The 19,465-nt window shown below is 38.2% G+C and overlaps 1 protein-coding gene across 3 annotated transcripts; it reads left to right on the forward strand.

Annotated features, from left to right (window-relative positions):
• The first annotated feature begins 863 nt into the window (after positions 1-863).
• On the forward strand, positions 864-19,161 carry LOC127443153 (activin receptor type-2B-like). 3 transcript variants are annotated; one of them, XR_007897601.1, is made up of 12 exons: positions 868-1,566; positions 6,968-7,175; positions 9,339-9,448; positions 11,458-11,609; positions 12,995-13,138; positions 13,276-13,419; positions 13,807-13,952; positions 14,296-14,410; positions 14,599-14,737; positions 15,402-15,426; positions 17,200-17,330; positions 17,650-17,787. XR_007897601.1 is itself a non-coding variant. In XM_051701702.1 (11 exons), the coding sequence occupies exons 1-11, from the start codon at positions 1,515-1,517 to the stop codon at positions 17,851-17,853; spliced, it is 1,545 nt and encodes a 514-aa protein (XP_051557662.1). In that variant the 5' UTR covers positions 870-1,514; the 3' UTR covers positions 17,854-19,161. The 3 variants fall into 3 exon arrangements, 1 of the variants encoding a protein (XP_051557662.1); XR_007897600.1 differs by lacking the exon at positions 15,402-15,426 and having other exon boundaries at positions 864-1,566; positions 16,221-17,330; positions 17,650-17,666; XM_051701702.1 differs by lacking the exon at positions 15,402-15,426 and having other exon boundaries at positions 870-1,566; positions 17,650-19,161.
• The last annotated feature ends 304 nt before the right edge of the window (positions 19,162-19,465 follow it).

The following is a 19,465-nucleotide window of genomic DNA, read 5'->3' on the forward strand; positions in this document are numbered from 1 at the left end:
CCGTGACCTTTGGGGTCAACCAGCACTCTTTCTCTCACTCTTTGTGTTTTTTAATGCAATCGATTGGCTGTATAGAGAAGAAAAGGGATGACAGGACCAAGATTAGCTAAGGCTCGTTCACAAAAGATTTGAAACTTTCAAAAGTCCACCCAGGTCTTAAAATAATGCAGTTGAGTATCAGGTGATATGTTGTTATCTTGAAATAGTACAGTTTTAAATAGCTCAATTTAAAAAAGAACAATTGTACACAATGTAGATTATTCAAGCTTATAGCACTATTCATATTATTTTTGTTGCTTTATTTTATTGCTCACTTGCATTATATGTTGGAAATTTGAGTCCAGTTATGCAGCAGGACATGTCATTCATTTGCTTCAAAGTCCACAATGTTTATGTAAATACATTTAAATACAATCGACAAATAAAATACAAATAAATAGTTTATAGGACAATTTTTTTGAGAGTTTTAGAAATATAATTGCTTGTATAGAATAATTAGGTTTGGTTTTACTGCTTTTAGATTTGAGTTTTAGAATTATGATAATGCATTATGCTTTATTTAGTTTAATATTTAATTTTAATGTATATTTTAATATGGTAAAACATAAAAATTACACAACTGAACAATATCTGTTGTTCAAGCTTATGGGACCATTTTAATTTAAATTAAATTAAAATTGAGCAATTAATAATAATAATAATAATAATAATAATAATAATAATAATAATGTTTTATTTAATAAGCACTTTCCCACAGTCAAGGTCGCTTTACAATAGAATGAAAACATAACAACTTGGAAAACAGCCATATAGTGCTAATCTAAAAAATAAAAAGAAATAAATAAAAATAAACATTTAAAGATGTAGGGGAAAAGGTACTGTTAAAAAGATGATTCGAGACAATAAGATAAAGTTGAGACCGTTAAACACAATATCTGTTTTTGGGACCATTTTTATTTTATCAGTGTTATTGCTTTAGAGCTTTACACTTCTTATGCCATCCGAGTCCCATGATTGAGTGTAGCTACATCATTAATTCAGTCCACAGTGGCCCTGATGAACATCCGGGTTTCCCCGCTGGCACCGCTGTTGTTCGGCTCTCAGAAGCCATTTTGGACGCTATACAGCTTTTCGCATGTCAGTCCCTTCCTGCCCCTCTCCAACTGCCCCAGTAGCGTGCTGTTCCTGCGAGAAAAACACAAGTGGGGTTATTCCTTCTCCAAGCGTTCACCAAACTCAAGAGCTCCTCAATGCTGCCCAAGTATGCCCGGTCAGAATGAAATGTTGGATGTTCGAGGCATCAGGGACTTCTATTCAGAGGATCTTGTTTCTAAAGAATATATCCTTGTTATTGTAAAGGGGAGGTTGTGTTAATATTGTAGCGGTGAGGAATCGCGCGCAGGCCCCGCGGCACATTTGCGTTCATGTGTTTGCACGCACGTTTCATTTCGTTTTTAAATGCTTTCAAAGCCTAAAGGACAATATCTATCGCCGGGATCCGTAAAGGAAGGAATATGTTTGTTCCCTGGCTGACTTTTGCACTTATCTGGGGAAGTTGGTGCACAGGTAAGCGTTTTAAATGTTTTGGTTAATCTCAAGTTAAAACGGTAGTATCATTGTAGGCTAGTCTATGTTTGGTCCGTTGTATCGGTTGCTCAGTAGCACTTTGCAACGTTGTATTCAAACAAGCACAGCGAGTGGTACAATATTCCAATGGCCGTGTGGCAAAATCTAGTAAGTTGCCTACTTAGGGGGCGTTCACACCGAAAGCGTGTTTACGTCAGCCCGCACTGTTTTTCAATTGTTTTCAAATGCAGAAACACACTAGCCGGACGTGTTTGACCGTCTTGGACGTGTCGCTGTTTTTAAGCGTCTCGCGTAGGAGCGTCGCGTTTTTCTGTCATATTCAAAAGAACGTCCACTTTTAAAACGCGTAAAATGCGTTCTCGTACATTCCTCTCGTCTTTTTTTTTTTTTGTTTGTTTGTTTTTGTGTTGAGTCTGAACGTCCCTTTAGTCCGGGTTTTAGGCTGTCCAAATTCGAACTTTCGACCTCATGGTTCCAAAATTTGTCGAATGCCCAACTTTCGGAACGTGACGCCTCATAAATCGCCGAACGTTCGAATTCGAACGTTCCAACGCTCATAGAACGCTTAAAATGACAGTGTCTAGTAAGGCAGCTCGTTAGGTTTTAAAACACAGCCAGGGTAGCCATTCCAGTGTTTGGGTTCACGTATTTGTTCACCCTTTCAAAACACCTGGATATTGTGATTTGTTTGTCAACTTAGAGTTGATTTAGCTGAAGAAAGATTATTTAAAAGTAGACTGGGGGATTCTTTCTCGTTTTTAACGTGTTTAAAGACAGCATTGGTACACTGAACGAAGTTAAACAGCAGCTTGTTTACAGCAACTGTTACAATGACCCTTAAATTTTTTCATGCAACATTTGGTTTTTGTCATTGTCGGTTTATAAGACATTTAGAGCATTGGTTTGCTCTATCTTCATTATATAAAAATAAATAACAAATTATAGGTTTTTTTTAGGGGATAACTGGCAATGAGATTGCCTTCTATAATTACCATGTGTTTATGGCTGTTTGTTGTGATTGACAAATAATCTTTGTATTGTATTTAAGGCAGTTGTGTTTGTTTCTGTCATGAGCTGCCATCACAGGTTGTTTGATTATTGTTAAAAAATGATAGATTAGTGAACATATCAATAACAAAATGAAATAATAAAATTAGTTTTAATAATTTTAGTTTTATAAATTAGATTTATTATTAAATAAAAAAAAGACAATCATGTTTTTATGATATCAAATAAATAAAAAAATAAAAAAGCAAAAAATAAAGCCATATAAAAACAAAGTCTAATCTAATTAAAGTTATCCAATAGTTTTTTGTTTTGTTTTATTTTTGTAGCTGATTAAACTCATATCAAATATCAAAACTTATTGATCAGCTTGTTTGTTTTTTGTAAATGTACACCATATAAATGTAGTTCTCCATGCCGCAATTGACTTTGACTAAAATTCTCTGTTAGTTCATTCTGATTGTTTGACCATTAGACAAACTGGTCGCTTTGTTCAGCTATTCTTCATGTGTTTTGCTGATCAGGGAGCAGTGAGGAACAGTATCTTCTTATCCTGAAAGCTGAATTGTAATGGAGTCCCTTATGGGTCCTACAAGGAGGAAACCCCCTCAAAAGAAAAGGGTCTTTGATACACCCTCTAGATCAGTGTGTGTGTTTTAAGAGGGGTGCTAGCGGGATGAAGAAAGGTGAAATATGTGGGCTTCAATGCAAAAGAGCCCGCAGGGGTCCTTACAAATACATGTAGAGCCCATTCTCTTAAATTCTGTGTGTGAATGAAAAAGCAGAGTGCTATGGGTTTTGGGTAGATGGTTGCTGATCTAATACACTATCATGTGACGCCTAGTATCAGCGACAAAGGAGCCACAGAATCGAACATGTCCCTGTAAATCAGTAAATTCACACCGTGGTTAAGCATTAATCCATTACCAATGTGATAAATGTAAACTCATAACATTCATCCTGATGGTAAAAAAATGATTTTTCTAGCTCCCCTTTCATCTTCTCTCTTGATCCTGGGGGTTTAGTGAATAACCTTTGCGGGGGGGGGGGGGAGGGGATGGGCAGCCTGCAGCTATATGTCGAATTTAAAGAGACAGGCTTGTTTATTTTTTTGAAAGTGTGCAATGAGCGAAAATTCCATTGGTAGTGTAGCCTGTACAGCATTAGTTTCTATTATGTCATAATCGACAGTTTTGTTTAATGTTAAATCTGACCTGAAGTCTCCATGGTGTTGTGTGCATCTTACGCTATGTCAACATCTTGTGATCCTCGACCCAATTTTTTGTGTGAATGTGTGCAGTGATGCAGAGCGTTACAGCATTTGTTAACAGAGACCTGCCTGCAGACAGCTGATCCAACATCTGGATTTGATTTGGTGGTTTTCTAAAGACCACATAGCTGAGTTCACTGGTCTTAAATCAATGTTTCCCCTGAAACATGCGGTCTGTGGCTTAGTGTTTGGTATGCTATTGTACTGTGGTTTGATGGGTAGTTAAACACACTTTAGGTTTTTTTGCTGAGGGGTTTTTAAAGTGCTTAAAGACCCTATTCTTTTTTTGATTGATAGAAAAATGTTGCTGGAAATTAGGCCTACACGATTTGGACAAAGTCATATTGCGGTTATTTTGAAAAATATTGCGAATGCGATTTGAACTGCGATATGATAAAACAAAAACTAGGAAGTGATTTCTTTGGACAAAAATGTGGTAATAATGCCCATGTTCCTTAGACTTAGGCCACTCTTAAAAAGACTCAAACTTTGTCCTTTTTTTCACTTCAGCCACACATAAATAAATAAATAAAATGGTGAAGAGAGAGAGAGAGAAAGAAAGAAAGAAAACACTGTTCATATTCACATTGTACCTGTCCACTTTGTGATAGGGTCTCAGCCCACTTTTTGTCAGCGTTATTTTTTGGAACCCAGTCAACATGATTATTATATTATGTATTATACTAATTCTGTAGTAAAATCGTAACTTGCTTGGGGCATTGCTATTCAGTCCATTTAAACCAAAGAGTTCAAGTGTTCACTCTTCTCTGTCGAGGTGAAGAGTTTTACTTTTTTTGTTTAAAGATTACTGGTCATACAGTGGCCACAAAATATTTGGACCGTAAAGTCACTTAAAACTATATGAATGTCTATGCATTATATAACAATACACCAAACCAACTGGCATTTATTTTAAAGAAACATAACCAAAGCACACTTTTCAAGCAAAACATGTAACAAAAAGAAGTTAAAAATTATATAAAAAAATTAAGAATTTCAAAAGTACCGGTACTTCGGTACCAAGTCGATACTAAAATAAAAAAGATGTCACGATACCAGAGTTTCTGCAGTACCTGTGGTACCGACTCAATGGATACCTGTGCTCTGTCTGTCAAACGACTACTTTCAAATGCTCTCAAACAAAACTGACATTTGATAAAATAGTGAATGCACAAATAATCAAATTGAAATCCTGGGGCTGTGTTCACAAAAAAATCTTAAGGCTAAAAGTAGCACCTAATGCAGAAATTTAGGAGCAACTCTTAAAAATGAAAGTCGTGCCACTCCTAATTTTAGGACTCGTAAAATTTTCATCTAAGAGTGATTCAAGAAGCATTTTAACGCTAAAAGTAGCTCCTAAGTCAACCTGAGGGCTTCTAAATCCTTAAGAGTGACTCACAAACAATCCGAAGAATGGCTGCTGTCGTCAATCCATAAAAACTCTGCGCTCTCTGGCCACAGGCAAAATAAAACTGCGCAGATGAATTGGGAATTTCTGTCATCTGTCAGTAGAATCATCTATCAAACTATATATGCCCTCTCCAGACCGCACATCATCCGACAATTCATAGTGTGTTTTTTCCTGTGGATGTGCACTCGTTGCGGAGAAAAAAAGGGAGCAATCGTGACCATCACGGGGATAGCCGGTGTTTTGATGCTGTTGACGGGATGCACGCTCGTTTCATTACATCAACACAGGATGAAGAAATGTTCATCAACTGAAAAAAATATCTGTCTGTCTATCGATCGTATGTGTGATATATAGTGTGTGTGTGTGTGTGTGTGTGTGTGTGTGTATATATATATATACATATATAATTCATATATTGTTGTGCGTCTTAGCTGACAAATAGCGGTTCCCTGTCTACCAGTCACTCATCCATTGATCTATTGCAATGAGGTCAACTCCACCTTACTCTTATCTTTAGATTTCCTTGCTAAAACTTATTCTTAGCAGTTTTGTGAATAGCTTTTAAGCAAAAAAATCCTAGCTAGGTACTCTTTAGAGAAATCCTAGTGGTAAGATAAAAATCTTTGTGAATACGGGCCCTGATATGTACTAGTGTGATTATTAAACTGCAGAAGGAAGTAATTTAGTCTGCATGTGCAGTGTGCTTCAAAGTAATGTGTGAAGCCGCTCACACTTAAAACTCTACATTATTAGTATCACACGCTGTGTATGTTGTAGGAGATCTACTCATCTAATGTGAAGCACGCAGCACATGCAGACTATATATTTAAATTGTAGCCTTTGTGCTTTAATAATCACATTGGGCCATATAACCACTGCTTTTCTGGGGGTGTGAAGCTACAGTCAAAAACACATGGAAACTGAAAAGTCTTCATCAAAATAAAAGCTTGATTTAACGAGTGAAATTGAACAAATTGGGACAGAAAAATACTACAACGGTGTAGTAAAATTTTATATTCACTGTAGTAATAATAATAATAATAATAATAAATTTATAAGCAATATACACTGATTGAGAATCGTGAAATTGTACTGGTACTAATTATTCACATTTTGGCATTGTGACAAACCTATTACAAATGATCAAACTATAGATATATTATACAAAATGAATACAAAACATATTATTTTGACACTTTCTGGTAGTCCAGAACAAGTAATTGCAAAAATAACTTTGAAAAGTGTAGTTAGTTCTGAGAAAAGCTCTAGTATCATTTGTTTGCAGGTGCCCCTTGGTTTGATGTTTCATTATCTAATGCAATGATACTCATACATTTTTAAGTGTTGCACTAATGTGTCTGCTAATACCTTTTGGAGCTACCTTAAAATATTTCCATTGTGCTGATTATTTTGCTGATAATCATGAATAGTAATCTTTAATAAGCTGGACAATGTACAGTAGGCCAGTCATTATTGCACAGATAAATCCATTCAGGATGATACAAGACCACTACATTGCACGGGGGTCAGGGTTTTTTAACTTGCTGACTGTACTTGTATAATGCAGAGAAATATGCATTATATATGTTTGAATTAAAACGTAAATAATGCATATGTTTTCATTTAAATATTTATAATGCATATATTTTTATGTAAATATAATGCATATTTTCATGTTTTAATGTCACTGTCAGAACCCAGTCAGGGGGAGGTGGCGACTAGAGAGTGTGTCTACTACAATGATAACTGGCGAACAGAGAAGACCAATCAGAGCGGTTTTGAGCGATGTGAGGGGGAGAAAGACAAGAGGCTGCACTGTTATGCATCCTGGTTGAACTCCACTGGAACAATCCGCCTGGTGAAAAAAGGCTGCTGGCTCGACGACTTCAACTGTTACGACAGGTAATAGGGCTGCTCGATTATGGCAAAAATCATAATCACGATTATTTTGGTCAATATTGAGATCACAGTTATTTAACACGATTACTCATTGACTTTGGAAACATCATGCATTTATTGAACTTTTTAAAAAGTGGATTTCCTTGACATGTCAACTGCACTGGGTAGGGGAGGAGGCTATTGTCATATGATAATTATTTTGTTACGTATGGTAGTCAAATAAATGAAAGCCTCCATCGCCATCATTAACAGCAGGGGTGATCATAGTTCTGTGGAATGAGATCAACTTTTTCATCATGTTATTGCAGCAAGATCTACCATGTACAATAAAGGCTATACATTATCACAATACCAAAATTTCAGTAGTCATTAGTGAAATTTGACGATTCTCAATACCAGCTTCAAAACCACAACAAATAATAACACTAACTAATATGTTAATTATTGAAAAATGGTTCCAAGTTCTTAATTATTCAAGACTAGTAAACAGTCAGTAATAAAATAACAATAAAAACAGCAATGAATAGAAATAGATTAAAAATAATAGAATAAAAAATACAAACTAAGAATATTCAGTGCTTTATTTTTTTTTTTATTTTTTTTTTTACAGTTTAAAATTTTTTTTTAACCGCTGTAGGCCATCAAGTATTCAAGTAAACATTCAGAATGAAATGCAACATAAAACAACTACTGGTCTTCACTGGATGATTATAATACATTAATACTTTTAAAAGCTACTAAAGTTACCCAGTCAAGAGAAGTGAGTGTTTTCTAGTTATGGTTGTTTGATTATTATGATGACACACTAGACAGCAGCAGGTCTATTAGCTTACATTTATTCTTACAAGTTCAACATTTTAATAGAAATCCGCTTTTTCTCCGCTGTTTACGTTCACTTTAGACATCACTCTCTGTGTTTACATGAATATCTCATAAAGACGGGCATTTTGGTGGAATTTTGAAGTGTATTTGACAGTTCAGGTGCGCGTTAGCGGGAGCATCTTCGGAACACGTGCATGTTCAGCACACACACATACGCCGCCTGTCAATCAAACAGGGCGCAGCTGTTACTAGATCACTAGCGATTGATAAAATGATGTGCTATGGATTACTTTCAACTGCAGAATCTTTATTGACGTTTTAATCAGTCTGCTCGTCCGGTCGCCGGTCGGGCAAGTGAAATTCTATTTCACATGCCCTTTCAAAAATCCACTAATCCCGGACAAGTGGACAAGCGTTAATGTCGAGCCTTGATTAAATATTGTATTTCTTCTGCAGGATAGCTCCTAAAGTAAATGTATGTTGTTTTAAAGGAGTTTTAGATATTTATATTGGAAAACAAGCCAAAAAAGACTAATCAAAAACGTATTTTGTTCCAACGTATAATGGGCTAAGACTACACTCTCTCACCTTTATGTTCACTTCGATCCATCTTTAACTCACAAAAAAACAAACTTTCTCTTCTTAATAGAGCTGCATATTGGCGATTTTCTTCATGATAAGATACGCACAGTGATCGTGACACATATATAATGATTCACTACGTCGCGAGCCATCACGTTATAATCTAGCTGCAGCAAACGCGCGCGAGTGACGAGCGTCTCCGTGCCAGAGTGTGCATCTGCCGGGAGAAGATTCAATCTCTTCCCCGGTCACTTCACGCAACTCAAACGCGGTGCTGACCGCACAGAGAAATGCCAGTTTCGGAGTTTATTTTCATAACCCGCTTCCTGATTATTTGAACTTTAATAAAGGATACTTTAAAAATTTTGCATTGTGAAACGGAATGTGGCGCAGTAATAGTTTTATCTCGATTTTCTTGTTTTCATAATCATTGGAAGCCAAAATCGTAAATTGAAAATAAAATTTGATTAATCGCCCAGCCCTAACAGGTAACTGATTCAGGCTGAGACGTCAAAAGACCACCTTTTACTGTGGTGCAGCAGTGCTAGATTTGACTCAGCGAGGATTGGAAAGTTGTCTTTTGTATATGCGCTTTGCAGTTTTCTTTGCTAACATCAAGTAATTATTATTTCAAATTATTTTTATGATAATTAACTATATAGCAGTCTTAAAATCATTCAGTGCTTTAAAAAAAAATAAAAATAATAATAATTGTAGATTCCTACTTTTGCCTGTTTTCTTTTTCTGTGTGTGAATGAGCAGACAGGAGTGTGTGGCCACAGAGGAGACTCCACAGGTATTTTTCTGTTGCTGTGAGGGAAACTATTGCAATGAGAGATTTACACACCTGCCCGAGGCCATCACTCCTGCAGGTAAATCCCACCCTCCATATGTTACTACACAGCTGTGGGGCCCCTATCATGCTGGCATTCTCATTGTATTTACTTTTTTAAAGTTTATCTGTAAAATGAAATGTGGTAATTTTATATTTGCATGTGAGTAGTCATAATTATTGCCATTCTATAGAAGATAACATGTACAAAAAATGATGTAAGCGATCTTTTTTATTTTTTTAAATTAGTAATGGAATGGTATGCAGTAAATGTTTCTTCTCCCTAATAGATAACACTGAAATTAGTGTCCTGAGATATCTCATCGGTCTCTGTGACTGCACTAGACTCTTGCACGCAAACACTTTGCTTGATCAGTCAGAAGACTTTGATGTGCTTTCTGCCTGTCAATCAATTCTCATAGTGTAGTAGTTAAAGCGGGTCAATCAGGTTCAATGTTGTATTCAGATTCATAACAGTTGTCAGCTGAGGGTGCTATTTTACTACTGTTGTGTTTGTAAACCGTGAGAAGACGCACTAATCCTGCTCTTAATGTTCTTTGGTGGTCTTGATGGTATCTTTGGGGGGTGGATTTTTAAAAAGAGGGGGTGTGTCTAATTTAATGGCTTAGTCTCATAGAAGTCCTCATTCTAGAATGGCTAAAATCATGTGCAGCACCTTTAAATAAAGCAATAAGCCATGAAAGGATAAGCCATGTGTTACATTGATTTTACCATGGTAAATTGGTGGTGTAAGGAATAACTTGAAGCAGTGTGCTTAAACCCTTTCAGTAGAAACTATTCTAACAAAGGAGAAATGTTGTGTTTTTTTTTTTAAGATGCAGTCCATACTCCGGGAGATAGGGGTGTGAATCTTTAGGTTGAAAGCCAGTTGATTCAATTCACGATTCATAGGTTTTTGATTCGGATCAAAAGCTTCTTTTTTTCCCCCTTTTTTTTTCGATACACAATGAAATTGATTTTTATTAATGATTTGATTCTGTATTTTATTCAGCGCATTTATAGTATCCTTTAAAGGTGCACTCAGTAACTTTTGCCTTTGTGTCATCTTGGACTTATACAGACATCTAGCGTCTTGGATGCAGCATCAATTAAAATCAATAGTTTTCAGTTTCAGATGCCATTGTAGAAATGTTGTATTCACAGTCAGCCATGATTACTTTAATCAATGAGTGAAAGTGTCAAATAACAGGATGGTTACTGAGATTAAGCGAGTAGTATTCGGCTGGTCATGTGATTCTAACATGGCCGCCCCCATGTGCGGACCCTCTCCATGTAGAATAAAACAGCTTTTATAATGTTACTGATATGACTGGAGTCTTCATTTAAATGTGAGTGGTCATGATTTCCTGCATATATTGCAAAATTACAATTCATGTATTTAGGAGTTAAACTTTTTCATGAGGCAAAAATTACTGAGTGCACCTTTAAATACTTCCCCTTATGTGTCTTAAGCAAGAAAAATAAAGAAACTACTTAAGATTGTTTGTTTATTGCACCAAAAGGAACTTGAAAGAAAACACATTAAATATGTGTACATACAGGCTACTTGGAATTCAACAATGACTGAATGTGCCAATAGCGTAACTAGGAAAATATTCCATAATTGACTACAAAACGTCGGTGATTCATGCGTTCGTTAATCGGTCTACACTGGTCACGTTGTATGTTTTGCGCTGCTGCTAAACGGTGCAGCAGAAAACACTGCAGAATATTTTAGTACGGAGTTCCGTCCACATAGGCGGTCAATTGCATGTTTGGGAACAGTTAATAGGACCGAATGTCTAAAAATCTGACGTTTCCCATTTTTTTTTTAAATGGAACCAGATCTGAACAAAAACCGGTGCTCGGTTCCCAACCCTTGCAGTCACAGGTGTGCATGTTTTAGCTGTTTTACAATGTCCTCATACGAGTCTGAACTATCCATTTTGTCATCTTTATCACTTTCTAATTCTGAATTTTAGACCTGTAGAAATTCTTTATCTGCTATTGTTGTTGTTGAGCCCAAGTTTGTGTTGTGTTTACCTGTAGTAAAGATCCAGCCCCCGGAACCGGGGCCATCTCTGCTGGGTGTGCTGGTTTATTCTCTTCTTCCTTTGGCCATTCTTTCACTCGTCCTGGTGCTCGCCTGCTGGACGTACCACCAGCGAAAACCACCCTACAGACATGTGGACATTGGCCAGGTTTGACAACTAAGCTCTATGTGCTTCTTAAGTTGTTTTTTTTTTTTTTGTGTGTATTTTTGACACTTTTTAATGACAGGATAGTAGACACATGACAAGATATAATTGGATGAGGGGTCAGGATTTGAACTTTCAGTGTCCATATACCCTCTGACTTCAGGCCATTAATAAACTTGTATCACCAATAAGTGGCAATCAGAATGGAATGAGTGCAACAGCAATAAATTATATGAAATAAACCCCAGGATCCAAAGAAATTACTCTCAAAATTGTAAATCTAGGCATGACCAAATAGCCATTCAAGACTAACACGTGTTTTTAATGACTGGTGGAGATCCTCCCATATGTATACCTTGCCAAACCCCTATGACCATCAAGCACATTTTACTGAACTAAAACATTTGGAACTATCAGACAGCGCTTTTATACAGAGACTTGTTTAATAGACATTTTTTAAAAAGTACCATCTGAACAGATTTTACAGTTTTTATCTTGTATACATTTTAAGTGTCTCATTTAATATTGTAAATATTTATTGATGAACCTTTGTTTGCCATGTGAATAGCCTGGTTGCTGAAATGGCGTTAACACTAACTAAATACATAAATAATTCAGTGTCCATATGACATAACTCAATATACTTTATATCTAAGAATGTCTGGTAACCACTAGACTACAGTTAAAAAAATAAATAAATTTGAACTTTTTCAAGACTTTTAATTAAACAAAACACAACATAAAACATAACACAAAAGCGCACACAAATGAACACTGCTGCGTGCGTCTCTCTCTCGAACTGGCGTCCCCGGCTCCTCCCCCTCTCCCGGCTGATTGGGCTGATTCAGCGCCGGGCGTCCATCATTATGGCCCAACCACGCCCTCCTCCTCGTCACATATCCCCAATGCCAGATTCAGGCCTAACTTACTCCTCCCACTGGAGGGGAGGTGTTGCTCTTTCGGCAATCCTCCCGCTGGCCAGTCTTCCCGCGTCTTGGGAATCTGAGTAGAACAAGGGGAGGGAGAGGGAAAGAGAGAGCGGAAGAGCCCAAAAGAGAGAGAGAGAAAAAAAAAAACAGGAACCGGGTTATACAACCAAAAAAGACTTTTAATTACAACACAGCATAAAACTGCTTTCCTGCATAACAAAAGCGCACTCATAAACACTGATGTGTGCGTCTCTCCCTCTCTCTCGAACTGGCTTCCCCAGCTTCTCTTTATCCCTCTCCCAGCTGATTGTGCTGGTTCAGCACCAGGCGTCCATCGTTATGGCCCGACCACGCCCTCCTCCTCGTCACAGTGTCCTCTCAAGTTTGATTAGCTTATACTTCTCTGTTTAATGCAGGTGTTCATTAAATTTTGTGACAAACATACATTTCTTTGATTAGGATGCTGGTCTTCCTCCACCATCCCCTCTGGTTGGACTGAAACCACTGCAGCTGCTGGAGCTGAAAGCAAGGGGTCGCTTTGGCTGTGTGTGGAAGGCCCAGTCACAGAGTGAATATGTGGCGGTGAAAATATTTCCAATTCAGGTAAATGTTTCACTCTCACACCATTAAGACAGGATTATCTTTGTTTTCAGGCTTGAGTATTTCATTATATAAATAAATAAAATCATATGACTGCATTAGTTTGTATTGTTATTCATTCTGAAATTGTGTTTTAATAGGACAAGCAGTCATGGCAGAATGAGAGAGACATTTTCCTCACAGAAGGATTTAGACATGAGAACATTCTACACTACATCTCAGCAGAAAAACGAGGCACCAACCTACAGATGGAGTTGTGGCTGGTCACAGAATTCCACGAAAGGGTTAGTGTGTGTTCATGTTTTGTGAACCCTGTGGACAATATTTCTATAAATGTCCCAATAAGAATAGCAAAACATTTTGAGGTGTTTCACAGTTCTTCTGCTCACCCCTAATATAATTCATTGGCTAGAATTTGCTCTTTTTGAGTGCAGGCAGTCTCTATAAAATGTTTTTTTTTTAAAAAAAAGCCTTAATCAGTATTCATAAATGATTGGTAAAGTCATGGAAATTTTTGGTCAAAAAGTGTGAGAACCTTATTACAAAGAATGATGAATGTGAAGTCCCCACAAGGATATGTGATTTATCTGCATTGTTTGAGATAATGACTGTGTTTTATGAAAGCTAATCTATCAGGATTTTATTTAAAACCCAAAATGTATGCATTGCAGGGTTCTTTAACAGATTACCTGAAGGGTAACCCATTGAGTTGGCCTCAGTTGTGCCATATTGCTGCAAGTATGTCACATGGTCTGGCGTATCTTCATGAGGATCTTCCTTACAGAGCTGAGGGACCTAAACCCGCCATTGCTCACAGGTACACAAGCCAAAGCAATTCTGATTACCACTATTACTAGATAAGTATACAGTAGATTAGAGAGGAGCATGAGTCCAGTTGCAAGTAACCCTTAAGTTACGAAAACCCTTAGTTATAATTGTAAGTGTATTGTCACTAAGGGTTTTCTTAACTTAAGGGGTTTCTTGTTATACTTGTCTTCATTATATCTGCATTGTTAACAAAGAGTACAATACCCAGATTTTCCTTTTATCAAAGGATACTGCCGTTTAGTAATTTATTTAGACGTGCACAACCTCTGAACAGTTTGGCTGTACTGCCATTGCTGTACCCATTGGTTGATTGTGAGATCTATGCTTTGCAGAGATTTTAAGAGTAAGAACGTTTTGCTCAAGATGGATTTGACTGCCGTGATTGCAGATTTTGGGCTGGCTGTCCGCTTCGAGCCAGGGAAACCGCCAGGAGATACTCATGGTCAGGTAAGTGAGCAATTAAATTTCATAGAGTTCAAACCGATTAAGGCAAGTCTTGGGCTTGTACATCTTCTATGGAATGCCTTGGGTTACCTGTTATCAACATTTTTTGCTCACATGCTCAATTGGGATGACAGTGAATTTGTTTCTAACTCATCACTGTGTTTGTGTTTTCTGTGTCCGTCCGACCACAGGTTGGAACTCGGCGTTACATGGCTCCAGAGGTGCTAGAGGGAGCCATTAATTTCCAGAGGGATGCCTTCCTGCGTATTGACATGTATGCTTTAGGACTGGTGCTATGGGAGCTGATGTCTCGCTGCACTGCCTCTGATGGTGAGTCTACACAAACTTACCTGACTTAGCCAACCCCAAAAGACCTCTGATAGTGTGTGCACACCCTTAAGTGTTGGACATTTTACAGTGCATCACAAAATAATTTTTTTTTTTAAAGTAACGATTACAGTAACTCATTGCTTTTTGAATTTACATCATAATACCTGAGTTACTTTTCAAATAAGTAATGTATTACTTACTGATAAATACAATTGGAAAAACTCTTAAATCCCCATAATACAGTCACGTAGGGTTGCGCAGTGCGTGTGATACCATGTACACACTGCAAATGAGTGATGCACTGTCACAGGACAATTGACCCTTCGTTAAGCCCCGCCTTAAAAGCCTTTTCTTGACCAATCCTGTCTTAACAACTGTTGCCCCGCTGCCATTTCTCTGAGACACGTTTGCCTTTTTACAATGAGAGCCTACGGGAGTGTGTTTGATTAGTTTCAAGCAGGATTTTATCGAAATGATCCAAAAAATGTAAAAAAATGTTGTTGCTGGGTCACTTGTAAGTGACACGAGATACCTAGAGAGGATACACGCAGTGTTTTTTCTTTCTTTAAAAAAATAAATAAAAAATTCAATAAATATTGAGAAGAGGATGCTATGGATTAAAGTGTGCCATTCTTCATTCCCATTTGAACATGTATAACATCAGCGAGGACACCTACATTTGCTCCAAGGTAAATTAAATTTAATAACTTAATATTAATTCATTTAGGTATTGATTCAGGTCTTAGTAAATGTGATAATAAATAAAGAGTTCACATCATCAAAATTGAGTGTGTGATGAGACGTTATAAGCAGGTTTTTTGTTTTTTTACTTACACTAATGTTATGTGGTTTGTAATTGCCATCAAATGACACTTTTCTCTTTTCAAGTGACTGTGATAATCGATTGCCTCAATTCTGATTCACAGTTTGCAGTTTTCAATCAAAGTACTGTGTAATTTAACAATTTATTTCACAAAAAAAAGTCAAACAAATATGCTCTTTACAATGTCACTCTTCATTCCAGCCCACGTAATAATATTATCCATTCCATTTGAGAATATTTTGCCAAAAACCGCACCGTTTACGGCAGTCTCCCATTCATTCCTATTGGGAGTTCTGCACAGCTTGTCAGAGTGAGCGACTGTAACCAATGGGGGAGGAGCTTAGCGAAGGGTCAATTGCTCCCATAATAAAAAACGCAATGTCCATACATTGCATGCCAACTTTGTTGGGGTAAGAGACTTTTTTTTTTTTCCATAACAAAAAACTTCTTCGTGACCAACTCTTACTGAGAAAGAGTAACTCAACTACTGCATTACTTTCCCTAACTGTAATTAGAAGTAGGGATGCTGTGTTTCTGATGGTTAATTACCATCTGAGAAAAAAATCATGGTTAACCGTTTTTTCCGATCATGCCACGGTCCAAATCACTGAGATCAAATTTTTTCCCCATTCTGGTGGTTGATGTGAACATTAACTGAAGCTCCTGACCCGTATCTGCCTGATTTTATGCACTGCACTGCTGCCACACGATTAGCTGATTACATAATCGCATGGATGATTGTTGGTGCCAGACGGGCTGGTTTGAGTATTTCTGGAACTGCTGATCTCCTGGGATTTTCACACACAACAGTCTCTAGAATTTACTCCGAATTGTGACAAAAACAAAAAACATCCAGTGAGCGGCAGTTCTGTGGACAGAAATGCCTTGATGATGAGAGAAGTCAACAGAGATTTGCCAGACTCGTTCGACAAAGTCTACGGTAACTCCGATAACCACACTGTACAATTGTGGTGAGAAGAATAGCATCTCAGAATGCTATTCTGAGATGCGGGTTGGTGCTGTTTTGGCGGCATGAGGGGGACCTACACAATATTAGGCAGGTGGTTTTAATGTTGTTTGTGTGTGTGTGTGTGTGTGTGTGTGTGTGTAGAGAGATATGTATACACACACACACACATCTAAAAGAGCCGCTTACGTGTTAGCGTCTTTTTAAAGATGTCATTTCATAAGTGTTCCTTGTGCGAGGGACACATCCCGCCATCAGATCAGCATGAGAGCTGAGTTCGCTATATTATATATTTATACATATTACGTATATAACATTTTTGCCATGTGTAAATAAAGCATTTCACAGTTTTTAACTGTGGATTCTAAATTCTTACGGTTAAATTAACCATGACATTTTTATTCACGGTTAATAGTAAAACCGTATAATTGCGGCATCCCTAATTAGAAGTCAACAATACAACATGTTACTTTTTTAAAACAAACATTCCCCAGCACAGCTTGCTTTTGATTGTTTTCCAGACCTGATACTGATCATGCTTTTTAACTCAGTCTTGAACTTCCTTGTCCTAGGCATGCATTTTCGTTGTTCTTGTAATGGTGTAGGAGAACCTTCCTGCTGTTTCGTTTATTATACTAACTTGCACTAATGCTGTTGCTGTGTCTCACTCAGGTCCTGTGGGTGAATACCAGTTGCCGTTTGAAGAAGAGGTGGGTCAGCACCCATCACTGGAAGATCTACAGGATGTGGTGGTCCACAAGAAGATGAGGCCCATCTTTAAAGACTGTTGGATCAAACATCTGGTGAGAAAGTAGTTTTCAATCTTTTGTGGCATAGTGGTTAGAGAACGTGCTTCATACGGTTGAATCAAGTTGGAATCAGGCTTGTGACATTTCCGATCCCATTCTTTGACTGCCCCTGTCTACAAAAGTGGCAAAAATTGTGAAATATAAAAAAAAAATTGTTGTCTTGACGTGAATATTATACTTGGGAATAAATGCAGGAATGCAGTTTGAGGTGAAAATCAATTGTAAAGATGTAGAAATGCATGTTCCTCCTCTTATATAATCTGAGACATTATTTCATTCTCTTTTAATCTCTATCCCTCCCTGGTATCATCAGGGTTTGGGACAGTTGTGCGAGACCATTGAGGAGTGCTGGGACCACGACGCAGAGGCTCGACTGTCAGCAGGCTGCGTGGAAGAACGCATCTCAACCATCGCCAAGGCAACCAACACAGTCATCACTTCTACCTCAGAGTGCATGGTCTCTATGGTAACATCTGACAGTGATACGGACCTACCACCCAAAGAGTCCAGTACCTGAATACTAATCTCTGAACCAGGAGCAAACTTCAGGGACTGCAAAAGAATGATGGAAGTTCATTGCTGCAGTGCGGACATACCAGAACCTCTCCAGTAATGTGAACTTTGCTGCTAATTTGATCTTCTGATCTTCATGTATTTAATTTTTTAAATGTTTGTCAATGTCGTTGGATCGGTTTCACCAGCACATTTCATCTACTGTATTCTTCCGAGAGGAAGGCACAAAACCTCAAAAGTGAGAAGACTGATCTCTCAGAGGGCATTCAGGGGATTGCTGCAGACTGCTGGGAGATGAGCACATTACCTCATCACTTTGTCATTTTATGTTGTTTTGTATCCACTCCATGAATACCTCCATCCAAAAACCTTGCCTGACTTTACCATGACCTTGTCCTCACCCTACACTGACCAACCTGACCTTGTCCCAACCATACCATGACTACCGGATCCTATTCCAACCCTACCATAACTGTACCTGATCCTATCCCAACCTTACCATGACTGTACCTAATTCTATCCCAACCCTACCATAACTGTACCTGATCCTATCCCAACCCTACCATAACTGTACCTCAATCTATACCAAACCTAACGTGACTACCTGACCCTATTCCAACACTACCATGGCTACCTTATCCTATCCCAACCCTACCATGACTGTACCTAATTCTATCCCAACCCTACCATAACTGTACCTGATCCTATCCCAACCTTACCATGACTGTACCTAATTCTATCCCAACCCTACCATAACTGTACCTGATCCTATCCCAACCCTACCATAACTGTACCTCAATCTATACCAAACCTAACGTGACTACCTGACCCTATTCCAACACTACCATGGCTACCTTATCCTATCCCAACCCTACCATGACTGTACCTAATTCTATCCCAACCCTACCATAACTGTACCTGATCCTATCCCAACCCTACCATGACTGTACCTCAATCTATACCAAACCTAACATGACTGTACCTGACCCTATACCAACCCTACCATGAGTGTACATGATCCTATTCCTACCCTACCAAGACTGAACCTGACCCTATACCAACCCTACCATGGCTCTACCTGACCCTATCCCATCCCTACCATGATGTACCTGAATCTATCCCAACCCATAAAGTCACAGAACCTGACCCCATTCCAACTCAACTATGACTCTACCTGATCTTATACCAACCCTGCCATGGCTGTACCTGACCCTATCCCAGTACTACCATGACTGTACTTGACCTTATCCCATCCCTATCATGACTGTAGCGGAATATATCCCAACCCATAAATTGACAGTAACTGGCCCTATTCCAACTCAGCCATGACTCTACCTGATCCTATCCCAACCCTACCAAAACTGAACCTGACCCTGTCTCAACCCTGTCTTGGCTGTACCTGACCCTATTCCAACCCTACCATGATTGTACCTGACCCTATCCCAACCCTACCATGACTGTACTTGACCTTATCCCATCCCTATCATGACTGTACCTGCTTCTATCCCAACCCTACCATGACTGTATACGACCCTATCCCAACCCTGCCAATGCTTTACTTGACCCTATCTCAATCCTACCATGACTAAAACCCTGACCCTACCCTATCCTTACCA

Source organism: Myxocyprinus asiaticus, chromosome 6 (genome assembly GCF_019703515.2).
Source record: "Myxocyprinus asiaticus isolate MX2 ecotype Aquarium Trade chromosome 6, UBuf_Myxa_2, whole genome shotgun sequence".
In the NCBI taxonomy this organism is placed as follows: domain Eukaryota; kingdom Metazoa; phylum Chordata; class Actinopteri; order Cypriniformes; family Catostomidae; genus Myxocyprinus; species Myxocyprinus asiaticus.

What these genes read in the sequence shown, in the direction of transcription:
- LOC127443153 (XM_051701702.1), top strand. Translation starts at nt 1,515, where the DNA reads ATGTTTGTTCCCTGGCTGACTTTTGCACTTATCTGGGGAAGTTGGTGC. An exon ending in TCACAGAATTCCACGAAAGG is followed by an intron (nt 13,420 to 13,806) that starts GTTAGTGTGTGT and finishes TATGCATTGCAG; the next exon opens with GGTTCTTTAACAGATTACCT. An exon ending in ACTGTTGGATCAAACATCTG is followed by an intron (nt 17,331 to 17,649) that starts GTGAGAAAGTAG and finishes TGGTATCATCAG; the next exon opens with GGTTTGGGACAGTTGTGCGA.